Genomic DNA, 14,752 nt, shown 5'->3' on the forward strand with positions numbered 1-14,752 from the left:
ACAACGCGATTCGTCAGCTACGTCACTTATACCAATATAACTCCGGAAACAGAAGTCATTTGTTCTTTGAAATTGATCAACGTTCCCATCGCAGTTTTCAAACGAGCCTATTTATGTTGAAATCGGTTTAGCCATCTTCGAGAAAATTGAGTGGTAAAGAGTTTTGACGTTTAGGTCATTTATGCCATTAGATCACCAGAACCGTGAAGTGATAGCCATTTGAACTTCAAACTTGTTCAATGTACCCATAATGGTTTCCAAAATGAACCTAAGTTTGTTGAAATCGGTTCAGCCATGTTCGAGAAAATTTAGCACGAAAAAACAACGCGTTTTGTCGGTTACGTAACTTATACGATTATATCTCCGGAATCAGGAGTCACACTCATTCGATCTTCAAACAATGGCCTAATAGTACTTTTCAAACGAGCCTATGTTTGTTGAAACATACTTTTATTTTAAAAATTGTGCCATTTCAAAATTTCCACTTACATTCATTACTAATGTACCGAATGTCGGTGTTCTTATTGAATACACAAGAATAAGTACAATTATTGCACGTTCGATTTATGTAACAATGAATGATTGTCTAGTGATGGATAAATCGCTTCTTTTCAGGCATCGACGGGATGGACACTGAGTTGATCTCGGAAGAGGAGGAAAACAATTTCCCAGAGGACGAAACACGGCCGTCATCAGCTTCCAAACTGTTGGCGGGTGCCAAGAAGAAAGAGCTCGCCTTCAAAAAGGTTAACAAAAGAGGAAAGGATCGAAACTATCGCGACAAGGACGGTAAGAAAAAAGACCGTAACGATGACAAGGAAAATGAGTCGCGCCGTTCGCGGGAACGTAACAGAGATCGACGTCCGAAGCGTAAGGAAATGCCTCGTTACGACGTCCGCACCATGATGGAGAAGCGACCAAAGCCAGCGAAGGATCCATTCGGGCGGGATGTTACACCGAAACCTCGCTCGAAGACACGCAGTAGAAGTCGAAGTCCGGAACGGCGACGGGAACTGTCGATTTCACTGAGCCCCGAACCTCCACGTCGATACACCAGACGGCGATCATTTTCGCCCAGATTCAGAGCACGTAACCGAACTCCACCACATTTCCGTAGAAATGTTTCCAGATCACCTTCCAGAGGACCTCGGATGAGATCTGCTAGCAGATCTCGCTCCCGATCAGCAGTTATAGTTCGACATCGTAATCCTTCAAGGTCGCGTTCACCATCGCCACTTCGTTTGCGTCTTCCTCCGCGACCAGTTTCCCGGTCTCCAAGACCTCGATCCCGGTCACCGGAAATCCGTGGAGCGAAAGTAAAGAAAACCAAGAAAAAGAAGCGCATGACATCGCCACCGGCTAGCAGAAGCCGCAGTCCAAGTATGGATCGTAGCAAAAAGAAGAACAAGAAAGGACGCAAGAAGAAAACCAAGCGTCGGTCAAGTACTCCTGCCAAAAAGAAAAAGACTAGAAGACGATCTATCTCACCGATTGTACTACGCTCTCGCTCGAGGTCACCATCAATTTCGAACATTGGAACGACCGGAGTATTGACGGAAAGATTCACCAAAGTGCGACAGCGAAACACCTGGACACCTCCCCAGCAGATGCGACCGAAGACGAACGGCACGAATCTAACAGTGATTTTAACTAACGAGGAAGCCCTTGCAAAGCAGGCCAGAGAGCGCGATCGGAAACGGAGAGAAGCTCGTCGTCGAGAACACCGAGCTCGTGACAAAAACCTACCCTCGAAGGAAGTATTTACATCAGGTGATAATATATTAGTTAGTGTTAGTTTTAATGACAAAAATCTGAATAAAGAGAATCAGGAGACGGCCGATGGTCCGGTTTCGGTGGCAGCGACACAGAAGAGATTGAAAGACATGGCGAAGAAACGAACGGATGCGGAAAAGGCCAAACGAAGGCGAATGGAACGATTGAAGAGAACACGTGGCGAAGCACCCAAACCAGTGGTTATAATTGATCTGGATCGATCGCCGTTCCGTGTAATGACACCATCACCTAGGGCTATCATTGTGCTCAGTGACAGTGACACGGAGAAGGAGAAGGATCGCCGTGAAGTGGAGTCCAGTCGAACTGGAACGGTAAGCACTCAGCAACCAAGTGTCGAGGTTAGCACGAATGTACCATCTTCGACGTTACGTAAGTCACCGGTCGAGCGACATATGGAGGAGGATATGTTCGGACCAAAAACCCCGCCCGGTTTCCCAGCACAGCAGCAAGCTCAACCGAATAAAACTGCGGCACCAAAATTCACCATGCAAGTCAAATCCAAACAGTCGAGCATTCGTCCGTTAAACTTACTCTATGAACCAGGGGAGCTGAACGAAGATAAAACTCCCGAACGAATGGATAACACGGACAATTCTAATATGAACTACAATATGGTTGGTCCTAACACTCCTCCGGAACCGGCTCCACAGTCACCATCACCAGATGTGTACGATCCTTTCGAACCGACGAAATCTCCTTCACCGTCGCCGCCTCGACGAGACAATGCTTCAATTGAGCGTCTCTCAGATTTGGATGATGCGGTATTACCAACTAGCAGTGGTAAAGTTGATGGTGCCGACTCGGGCACTAGCGGTGATCCAAAAGTGGATTCTCAAAATCAAGATGAAGTCATGAACGGTGAAATGGAACCTCCACGGGGAAGCAAAATCACAATTCTCAGTAACATAGTCATCAGTCAACCCGCCAACAGCGGTCAAGGTGTGGTTAGTGGCTCGGGGGTTTCCGCTAGCCAGCACAACACTGGCGATGATTCCGACGTTATCTTCGACGATTTTGTTTCTTCGTCAGCACCGGCACCCAGTCAATCCGTCGGTTACAGTTGTACCAACTCGAATCCAATCAAATCGTACAGCACAGCCGCTAATTCATCGAGTTTAATCTCGAAATTACCACTGCCACCGGGTGTTAACGCTAACCAGAAGTTTACTGACTTCATTAATCCGACTGATTCACCGTATTCGCCTGGAGCGAGCGACTTCGAAGATATGTTCGAAACGGGAGCGGGTGACATAGATTCACCGCCGGCTGCACCAATCAAACAATCCTACAAACCTATGAAGATGATGTCCAAAGGCGCGAAGAAAGGTGTGTTTGACAATCTGTTCGGAAGTTCACCCAATAACAACTTCAAACGCATGAAGAAACCACCGCATAAGAGACGAAGTAAATGCATTCTACGGTGCTTTTTATGTCTTCTCTACTAACTTTGATTACTTTATTTTCCAGGCAAATTTAAGGGCGACGATGACGAAGATCTCTCCAAATTGTCAGCGAAAGAAAGGGTATGTTTTGTTCAACATTGCTGGACTAAACGAGATTTGGTGATCTATAATTGACTTTTTATCGTTTGTAGTTCCTCAAAAAATTAAATCGCTTGGAACGAGTAGTGGAAGAAGTGAAATTGGTCATAAAACCCTTTTACAACAAGAAACAAATCAACAAAGAAGAGTATAAAGATATCTTACGGCGTGCTGTTCCGAAGGTAAGTGTTGTTGAATGGTTCACTGTATCAATACAAGGTAACTTTAGACTGCAGAGCATATGTTAACGAAATTATCTAGCTGGAGATTACCTAGTTGGGAAATATAAACACTCAAGTCCAACTGCAATTCTCTTGATTCTAGTGTATTGCCTTGAAAATTTGTCTCCAAAAAGACAATAATTACAATTAACCAGTTGTCTAAGGAGAAGTTCAAGAAATGCACTTCAAATATATTTATTTATTTATTGTAAAATCAACAGCCGCATTGTAGTTCTAATTAGAGATGGTCGGGTATAGAAATTCTTATACCCGAACCCGACCCGTACCCGAGTGATCAGCAAAAAAATTTACCCGTACCCGACCCGTACCCGATCAAAAATTTAAAAAATTACCCGTACCCGACCCGTACCCGATCAATAATTAAAAAAAATTACCCGTACCCGAAAAAAAATTAAAAATTTTACCCGTACCCGATTAAAAATTACCTGTTCCCGTACCCGACCCGAATGAGTAGTAAAAATTTTACCAAAACTCAGTTTGGAAAAATTAAAGTGTTTTAGATATCGAGCCGTATCAGGCTCTAGTTGGTAAGTAAAATACATTAAAATGCTTGTTTACATTTAAAAATATAAATACAGTGTGAAGCATGAATACAGGGTCCGCCATGTAACTTTTTTTTAAACATGCAATAAAACACAAACGGTTCATCCGATTTCAAAATTTATTTTTTTCATATTAAAGTACAATCCTTCCGGTTAATTGTGGAATATAATTTCATTCAAATGGCTGCCTCGGCTGGCCTTGCAGTACGCCATACGGTCGGTCCAGTTTTTTAGTACATTTTCGATTGTATGCAGTTTTATTTCAGCTATGGCTGCACGAATGGTGTCCTTCAAGGCTTGAATTGTCTCTGGCTTGTCCACATAACACTTATCTTTGACAGCTCCCCAAAGATAATAGTCTAACGGCGTCAAATCACAGCTCCGAGGCGGCCAAACGACATTCGAATTTCGACTGATAATCCGATCTTCGAGGACTGTGCGCAGAAGATCGATCGTAGCGTTGGATGTGTGGCTCGGAGCGCCATCTTGTTGGAACCAAATGGTGTCCAAATCTTCCTCTTCAAGTAACAGGAAGAACCAATCGCTAATCATGGTGCGGTAGCTCTCGCCATTGACCGTGGCGACGGTTCCTGCCTCATTTACGAAGATAGATGGGCCAATGATACACCAAACCATCACTCTCTGAGGATGCATCGGCTTCTCCACGATAACGTGCGGATTTTCCGTCCCCCAGATGCGACAATTTTGCTTATTAACAGACCCGCCGAGATGAAAATGTGCCTCATCAGAGAAGATGATTTTTTTGCACACATTCCGCAACATTACCATGATTTTGAAAGTAAAACTGCACTATTTTCACGCGGTCCTCAAGCGTATACACAACCATTTTCGTTCAGCGGAAGGATACAACTAAGTTTCTGTCAAATCAGAAGTGACATTGAGGTTACCAATGTCGAAATAACCGCTAGTTCAAAAATAAATGTTAGATGGCGGACCCTGTAGATTTCCAATGTTTTTGGTACTTTATACTCATTTACAAATGTCAACAAAAGGGAGTAATATCTACTCAAATTTTTCGAGAAGCATATTTACCCAAAATGTCGTAATACCCGTTGTATTCAATTTTGGGTAGGTATGGTTTTTACGAAACAGTGTGACTTTTGATTCGATTCTTTAGAGCCACAAGTAAGCGTGCTCATTATTTTGACACACAAATAAAAATTCACATTCAAATCACTTGAAAAATCACGTAAAATGGTTCCAAATGTCTAATTGAATATTATACGTGACGAAAATGAATGTTATGCGAGCATCCCCTAAAATGAATAGAGTATCATCAGTTCGTTTACGTGTATTGACCAAACATCAAACAATGTACGTGTATTCCCGGTGTGAAAAAATCAATTTTGAAAATGGTGAACAGTGAGTCCTTCAAGTGTAAGTAGCTTGAACATTCGCAGGAATTTTTTTTTGGTTACAATTTTTTACTACAAAGCAAAATGAATTATGATTTTGATTTAAATTTATCTGTCAACTGTGCCCGTTTTGTAAGCCTCACAAACCCACACCCACTATGTTAACGGTAGCTGGTGGTTTTTGCAGCAATTGAACTTCTTTGCCACCTCCGGTGGAACCCTCAACGAGTGAACACGGTGAAAATTTCGCGGTGAGTATTTCGCGAGAAAAGATTTTCACCCGTACTTTTGCGACTCCACGTTGTCACGTATCGAGATTTTCACTTGTAGTCCAGTGAAAAGAAACGAAAATTAACTGGCAATATAGCCCAACTTGATGTGCCATCAATCGGTGTCATTTCAAGTGAGGTGACACCACCCAGAAGTGAAGAATGAGAAGAACTTCTATGCAGAATTTCTGAAATAAATGTTCATGTTTTTATGGCAAAAATCGTAATGATTTATATGAAAATTTTGAAAATCTCAAACCAATATTTAAAATAAAATTTTTCTTGTTTCTGAATGTGATATGAGTACTACACTACATTTTATATATGAATCAAATAATTTTTACTGGATTGTGCATTAAACAGCTTTAAAATGGCAGTCCATTAAAACCTACGCGAAAAGTAGATTCCGACCGCAACATCTTAGAGCTAAGGCAGTGTGTCTTATTAAATATGTTATAAACAAAGTAGGGCGGGAAATATTCACATAACTTTTCACGTAACTATGATTGATCGCTTTTTTTTTTAAATGAAGAAAAGAAATGTTTTTTTTTCTGGAAATATCAAAACCCCTTGAATCAAATTGTTTATTTTTCGGAAGAACTGTTTTGCAATAAAAAATTCTCGTCAACCTGTATGTGAAGTACAAATGGTCGGGTAATCGATCAGAAAAAAAAATTACCCGTACCCGAGTTAGCAGTAAATTTTTTTACCCGTACCCGACCCGTACCCGAGTGAGCAGTAAAATTTTTTACCCGTACCCGACCCGTACCCGATTGAAAATAAAAAATTTTACCCGTACCCGACCAAAAACCCGTCGGGTACGGGTACGGGTCGGGTTTCGGGTAAAATACCCGATACCCGACCATCTCTAGTTCTAATGATGACTACTTAAAAAGTTACGCGGAAGGTAGAAGTCGAATCTAGATGATACTCGATTGAACGATCTTCGATACATTCGAAGGTCATTTGCGAAAGACACTCGTGGTACGTCCAGGAAAGAATTTACCTCGTCGAATTACAGTAAGAAAGTTAGAGGAACAAGATAATTCCCCAGTGGAATTCCGGATGCTGCCACCTATTCGGATCAACGTCGATTGTTGAAAAAAGTGACTGTATTCATTGAATGACGTTTCTACCAAAGCCGAGTCGAGCCTTTGTGGAAAATTCGTACTCGACTGAAATACAGAATGCAAGATTTCGTGTTCGATCGGAATAATCCGACTCGAACGAAATACAGAATCGAGGTGAATATTAGAGAAGAGAGCGTCGCATCAGATAAATGTTCCACCGAAGGAAGTCTACAGCGATAGCTTATTCTGAGGACATATAAATCATGAGATGGCATGGGATTTCAAAGAACAACTTCGACAAATCGCTGTAGCTCAAAGGATTTATGAAACTGTAGTCAATGAGTCAAAAAAGATTGTATTTACTGAAACCTGAGTTTTTTGGGATGGCATTCCCATTAAAAAATAAAGATGTTTTTTTGAACTTGCACAGACGAACGTTTTCAGTTTAAAAAAATGTTGGGATACGACATGGCAGTACTTTTCATATATTTCCTACATCATAAATATTATATTTCCTACATCATAAAAACGTGAGACATAAAACACACAAATATATTTTGCAATTTTGCTTTCACAATTGTTTTTATTTCTCAACCATGAATTTAATTTGTTACAAAACTGTTTCAATGTACAATGGAAGGTTTCTCGCTACAATAAACCTTCATTGGTATTTCTTGCTAAAGTTATTCAGCACAATTCTGTATTTTGTTCAAATTAATTCGATTCAATACGATATTTTGCATTTTGTATCTCAATCGAGTTCGAGTTTTCCTTACAAAAGCTTCACTCGATCGAATTACAAAATAGGGGTGATTACAACTCAATCATTAAAACACTAATCAATGCTTTCTACTTTATTTTAATCCAAATTGATTCACTTTTCAAGCTAGTTATGCAGATATGTATCTGCTGCTCTATAAAATTATTGTTTATTTATTCTAGGCTCCACTTGTTCGTTGTAACTTGAACAGTGTTGCTCGAGAAGATTACTTTTATCATTCTCGAGGGGTGAATCGTTACCGGACAATTTTAATGCCGATTTTTCTTCGGAGTACCTGATTGTGTTGTCGGTAATACTGACACCAATTTTCAAAAATTGTTTCGATAAAATTAACTATGACATCACAATAGCAAAATTAGATCGACTTGGTTTTGGTACAAACGATACAATCATATCTCAGAAATCGTCATCTTGTGGTTAAAATTGACGATTGTGTTTCGGAAGAATTTATTGCAACATCTGGAATTCTGCAGGGGACCCTTTATTCGCAGCTCAGAGGATGCTACGTTTCTTCAACGACAAATGGAATTCTTTTCGGATTGGTGCAAATTGAATCACATGACTGTTAATCCAGAAAAATGCTCGATCATTAGATTTACGAGAAAAAAAAGTGCCTTTGGAATTCGAATACTTTATTGAGCGACCTGGGCGTTTTTCTTGACGAGCAGTTAACATTCAAGCTACACACCAACTGCATTGTGGCCAAAGCTTCTCGCTGCCTTGGATTCGTGATGAGAACGGCTAAGCATTTTACGGATGTTTACTGCTGGAATATTGTTCAGTTGTTTGGAACCCTCACTACCTCAATGGCGTTGATAGAGTCGAGTCGATTCAACGTAGATTCGTTCGATTCGCTCTTCGCCGTTTACCTTGGACCAATCCTCATCAACTACCGAGCTATGAAAGTCGCGGATTGCTAATCGGTCTAGACACACTGCAAGTAAGACGGGAGCTATCGCGTGCTTTAATGATAGCAGATGTTTTGAATGATAGGATCGACTGCCCCCCTTTGCTCCGTGAATTCAACATCATTGTTCGTCCTCGAGCTCTACGCAACAACGCTTTTCTTCGACTTCCTTTACGCCGCACCAACTAAGGGATAAACTATGCGATTATCGGCTTACAACGGTCATTCAATCGAGTGTCATCTGAGTTCGACTTCAATCTTTCACGACATAAAACAAGGACCAAATTCTTACATAGTATCTGAATTAACCATTAGGACCCCATCGTTTCTGTGGATTTTACAATAAATAAATAAGTATCAGTACATCAAAATATTACGAAAAGTGTTACATTGAGGAGAAAGAATGTGGAATCATATTATACTGGAGTTCTAAAAATAATTGCATAGGAAGTTCCGCAGAATATGGGACAATTATTCGAATAACGGCAGTATAGTGTTTGAAAGATAATGTTTATTATAACAATTGAAGTTTTGCAAATGCCTATAAAATATTCTAGCTATTTAATCTTCATTTTTTGAAAAAACACTAATCAAATTAATGCCAAATGTTGGTTTTAATGAGAGGTTTAAAGTAAATTTATAGCAAAACGTTAAATATGCGTTGATATTTTTTTGTTTTTTTTTCGGTTTAATTTTTAGTTATTGGAAAAGGTTAAACTTTGTTTCATTGAATATTTATTTTAGAGAGTCCATTTAAATTACTTCTTCCTGGACATATGTCTTGAGTCGAATTGGTCTATCCATCCGTGCAAAGTCAATGGCTTTTCATACTAAAAACGTTTAAAAAGTTTGATTCAGATCGATGTAAAGTCCCCGGTTTGACAAAGAAAAAAAACTTAGTTTTAGATTCCGTTTTTATTCTTCAATGTGTTTTTCTTGTTTCTACTGCGTTCCACTATTCCCATATACTACGATTTCTCCTTAGCCTCTAAAAAACGCTCAAGTCTCAGCGATGACCTCATCATTCGATATAGGTCTTTGCAGCAAACTTTTTTCAAATCTGATTGCAAATAATTTGTCGGTTAATGTGGATGGGAAGATGGTACCTTGTATATTCATAATTGCTTTCTGAACTATGTAATCTTCAGCCCACTGGATGGTATTAAACAAAAACAAAATATTGCTTATTAGATTAACAAATTTTTAAATTCCCAAAATTGATAAACTAATTGTGTACTTCCAGATCTGTCACAGTCGAACCGGTGAGATCAACCCGATTAAGATCCAGAAACTAATCAAGGCATACGTGCGCAAGGTGCGCGCCAGAAGACGCCTCTTGAAGAAAGGCCAAGGGGCTGGATTGGCAGGCGGTCCGCTTGGGTTTCCGGGAGTCAATAGCAATCCGATGATTATTTAAAAGGCTGGATACAATTCTTCCGTTACGTATGGCAGCACGATTGCCACTACAAAAAAGCAATGCACTTATACCCGGAACATGTGGGTAACGTGAGCGCAGGGTAAAGTTGAATGATTTGCTTCGTTGATTGCCCATTATATATTTTTATCGGAGTTTTCCTTTCGGTTTTACGCGTTCCACACTGTTTAGTCGCGGCGTTAACGCGTATGTATGTAAGTCCTAGTAATACTTTTGTTACATTCTGACGCTTTCACCTGTGCGTCAAGCGTGAGTTTGTATTGCCCGGGTAGAATTTTTTTCTGTTCCGGAAACGAATCGGAACCATTGGAATGAATTGAACATACGAAAGAAAGTAATACAAATATTGCATTCTTAGATTCCTTATCGAAAAATAAAGTTATGCTGTTAGCAGTTCGTAACGACGGAACACACGATCACGCATCAAATTAACTCGTAGTTCTGGTAGCAACAAAGACTCAACAGAAAAGGGCGAGTCTAGTAGAAAAAGGGGTATTTATAATAACTATCATGAAATATTTATTGGATATACACAATTACTAGAGTTAAAGTAAGTTGATTAGATTGTGCTATTTGTAGGAAATAATCTCTTTAAGATACATTATCAGTGTAAAGTTTGTCCAATTACATGCTAGTGTTTATCGAATCTACGTTTGCCAACATTTTTTATTTCATTTCCATCACCACGCTACATTTTCTGTGGCTACCGGACCGGTTGTTCGCTGGTGAACAATGTTCGAGCGTTGGTTCTCGAAAATCAACATGCTTCCCGCTTAACCTATCGTACTTTTTTCTTTGGTTTGAAGTGATTTGTGTAAACAAAACCTTTCACATCCAGGTACTACCGTATGGACACACAATTATTTTTTTATGAATTTACGAAACCACAGTAGAATTGGCTCCTACGGCTGCATTAGGAAATCACTAAGCTACTGTTAGTCTACTTATAACCGGATTAGTTCCAGGTGTCCCATCACCGGTCGCAGAGGAAAGGTGAAAATAATCATCTGCAGTTCCCTGTGTGTTTGACCGCCCCCGCAATCAGTAAATCAGATAATGGAACGAAGCTGTTTCGCTAAACTAGCCGATCGAAATAATGCGATTTATTTGAAGCATACCTAAAAGTGAATAATTTTAAATTTGTAGTATTGCCTACACACATATGAATACAATTATAACAGAGAAAATGCTAATAAAACATGAATAGTTTAAGTCATTCCCCGGTCGCAATTTATTTAGAAAGAAATTTTTGTCCTGTCACTGAAATTGCAACGGAGAAAGTAAGGGAGTCTGGATCGCCGAGTGGCTTATACGATGAGGCTATTATGCGCAGTGATTTGATGGGGTATTATGTCTTATGCTAATGACAGACATGTGATATCGAAATCACTTCCATTATAATATTATATTACAGCCTAGTAGACCATTTTTCATAAGATTTATGAAGCAAAATGAAGCATCAAGCCTATGTCAAATCTATTTCGGAATCACTTCAATTTCAAAAAGCTTTTTAAATCAGTCTTATGATAAACATAATAGTTTTTATGTAAATTTCGTAGTGAATAAACTGTTACGTTGATAGCATTTTTCTGGAATATGAGTGTGCCATGCCGGTTTTGATGGTTACATACTAAGGCTGTGAACCATTTCGCGGTTAATTTTAACTTTTGGGTAAAATCTGACACTTGAGTGGTTATTTTGTGTCGAGTAGTTAAATTTAACTAAAACTGTGGCCCATTTCAAAATTTGACGGATGGAAAGTTATTCGGGTTTATTTTCCACTGGAAATAATTTCAACTAAAGAATTAATATTAGAATTTTCATTGCAAGATTTTTTTTAGTGTCGGAAAATAACTATCGATCTGTCAAAAATAAACATGCTCTCGAGCAGGGTTATTTTTGACAACATCAAATTAACCGCTTGAGTGTCAGATTTTAACCAAAAGTTAAAATTAACCACGAAATGGTTCACAGCCTAAGAATATCTTAGATTTGTATACTATTTTGAGGCTCAATGTTAAAAGTTTATGCGCTCTTATTTATATCGTGAATAAGTGGGTAAAAAAGCAATCATGACTGAACACCTTGAAATTTATGCGGATTTTGCAAAAGTCGGCATGATTCACAAACAAAATTCATTACCTGGTATGGTGGCGATGAAATCTAAATTTTGTTCTACCCTAATGTGCACTGTGATATTCGTAAAAGGCTTTGGAGGGTGTAAAAAGAAAAGCGGGTATCGTTGCGAGTGGCTTAGTCGATATATAAATCTACTTCTACGAACGCACCGGTAATAGTAAAGAAAAGCATCCAAAAACGGAACTCACTTCGATTTCTCAGCAACGGTTAAACCGATTTTTACAATCATGAGTGTCTTAAAAGATACTGTGCAATTTAATCCGAAATTATAATCAAACTGTCATATAAAATGATGCAAAACCGGTATGGTTATGGTAGTGTATACCCAAAAAAAGTTTTTGATTTTATTCAAGTTGAACAAAAATCTTGACAGAATGTTCTAGTGATGCTTTTGAAAATATAAGTAATATAAGAAAGGCATCAATACACATCTGGGTGGATTAAAAAGGGTTTTTTTTAGAAGAATTGACGAGCTCTTCTATGAGCTACCCAAAATTAGATAGGAAACAAAATTGGCTACCACTAAAATTTTGGGTAAATAACCGATTACTCTTTCTAAGTTCATAGTGGTTAGTAACTGAATCGTAATCAAACTTCGATTTGATCGTAAAAAATGTCAAAAATAGGTAGCAAGCATTGTTAAAGTTGCCATAACAACACTTTGTGCAATCTTACATCATACATTAAGGTCATCGCTCGTTAGTCTTCACTTTTGTGACTGACACACAAAGCTCGGTTGATTTTTCATTAGGGCGTATAAGCAAGTGACAGTTTCTATTTGTTTACTTTCTCTTCTATTAATTACGGAGCGGTTCCCACGTTTATCACTCAACTCTTTGCATGAAATGATAGCCGAAACTTTCGACTTTCAAACAGAATAGTGATATCAAAGAAAATGTTTTTAATCACATCACAATAATCGAAAGAGAGAGAGTGATTCAAGAGAAACTGTTACTTGCTTATACGCCCTAATGAAAAATCAACCGAGATATGACATTATCATTGTCAAATCCGTATGACGTTTATGAAGTACTACCTTGTAAGCTTAGAGAGAAACCAACAGTTTCCTTCTAGAAAGCATCCTTCTGCAAGGATAAAACAGCCAAGAAGAATGGCTAACAAAAATTCTGATATTACTAATTCAATATGAATTCAGTGCCTGTGATCATACTATCGCACAAATTATCGATCAGAATATTTTCACTACGGCAAAGAAATTACGACTTCACACGATTTATAATGCTCGATTGTTTACCATATTGTGAGCAACATGATCATCAATTAAATTACCGAGATGTTGGCTACGAAAAAATTTACTAGTTTTTTTCTTGCTACCGGGCTGGAAATCAGTCTTCAGTTCAGTTACGCCATCGTACGGCATCACATTGAACATACTGGCTCTTATTACCGTTCTCACTTCCACTTTCACATTGCATATCATTTGAGACATTAATTAAAATCGCGTGAAAAGTATGTTCATCACATCATTCCATATAATCCATATTTAAAATCTATATACTTTAAAACATAAAGCCTGGATTTATGTTGCAAAGATCAGCATCGTAGCAGCAACACGCCTGAAGTTATACCCATGAGTGTAATGTGCGTTACACTTAAATTTCATGCCAAATTGTTGATGATCCGAGAATCATGGTGTATTATCATAACATGAAAATATACTCTTATTCCCAAATCATGACTCGTTTTGCTCATTTCTAGAATCGAAATTTTGCCCGTGCAGCTTAAAATCAATTCTCGATATTGGTAAAGTAATTTTTAGGCTAATTCTTGGGCAAAGTTTATCTGTTTGCCGAAAATTAGCAAAATCTTGTGCTGAACTCATCAGTTAATCAAATTAAATAATTATCCCGAAATCAACAAATGCGTTTTCCGAACATTTGAAATATGTGTGAGATTTTGCCGAAATTCGTCGTCATTTACGTTGTACATTTTCGATTGGCACTACGCAGTTAATTTCTGACGAAATATTTCGAAGTTATTGTTGATTATTTAAAAAAAGAATCTTTCCAGATTGAATTTTTACTGTCGGGAAGTAATTATAGAATATGCCACAGAACTTCAACATGTCAACTAACATATTCGACAATCGACGTTTAGTCCGAATTGCATATTTTACAATTATACGTCCTCGAAATATAAGTAATGAAATGTAAATTTTCTGTATGTTTTGCTTTTGTATCTTATGCCAAACATTCAAATACCATTTAGGGGTTTTGTTTGTTTGTGCAAAAAGCACATATTTTGTTTCTATTTCTTCGTGTTTTGCCTTCGGCTCATCAGTGCTTAAGGCAGTTCAAATTGAACTGCCATCTCGTGCCTAGTAGTTCAACTTAAACCGCTAAGCAGACGCAAAGTTTTCACTATTTATGTAACCCTTAAATAATATAACACAGGTGTTATATTATTTCTATTTCTTCGCGTTTCGCCTTCGCCTTCTGATACTAAGAATCCTGCCAGGTTGGGACTCGAACATACGACAACTGGGTTGCACACAACCAGACCCTGTCAGCTTGGAGCGAAATCAATCTTCAGTTCAGCAACGCCATCGCACGGTGTCACATTCAACATATCATGTCAATTGTATGGGTGCGCAGTGCTGCTATTTTGGCGCGAACGAATTTGATATTTCTTTTCC

General features: G+C 38.6%; 1 protein-coding gene across 1 annotated transcript in view; it reads left to right on the forward strand.

Moving 5' to 3' along the window:
- The window catches only part of LOC131439347 (PHD and RING finger domain-containing protein 1), a 32,531-nt gene extending 21,358 nt beyond the window's left edge, over positions 1 to 11,173 (forward strand). The window contains exons 3-6 of the mRNA XM_058610255.1: positions 616 to 3,198; positions 3,262 to 3,317; positions 3,389 to 3,517; positions 9,766 to 11,173. Coding sequence (XP_058466238.1) covers positions 616 to 3,198; positions 3,262 to 3,317; positions 3,389 to 3,517; positions 9,766 to 9,939 — 2,942 coding nt within the window. The 3' untranslated portion in view covers positions 9,940 to 11,173. The remainder of the gene's footprint in view (positions 1 to 615; positions 3,199 to 3,261; positions 3,318 to 3,388; positions 3,518 to 9,765) is intronic.
- The last annotated feature ends 3,579 nt before the right edge of the window (positions 11,174 to 14,752 follow it).

This window comes from Malaya genurostris, chromosome 3 (genome assembly GCF_030247185.1).
Source record: "Malaya genurostris strain Urasoe2022 chromosome 3, Malgen_1.1, whole genome shotgun sequence".
Classification (NCBI taxonomy): Eukaryota; Metazoa; Arthropoda; class Insecta; order Diptera; family Culicidae; genus Malaya; species Malaya genurostris.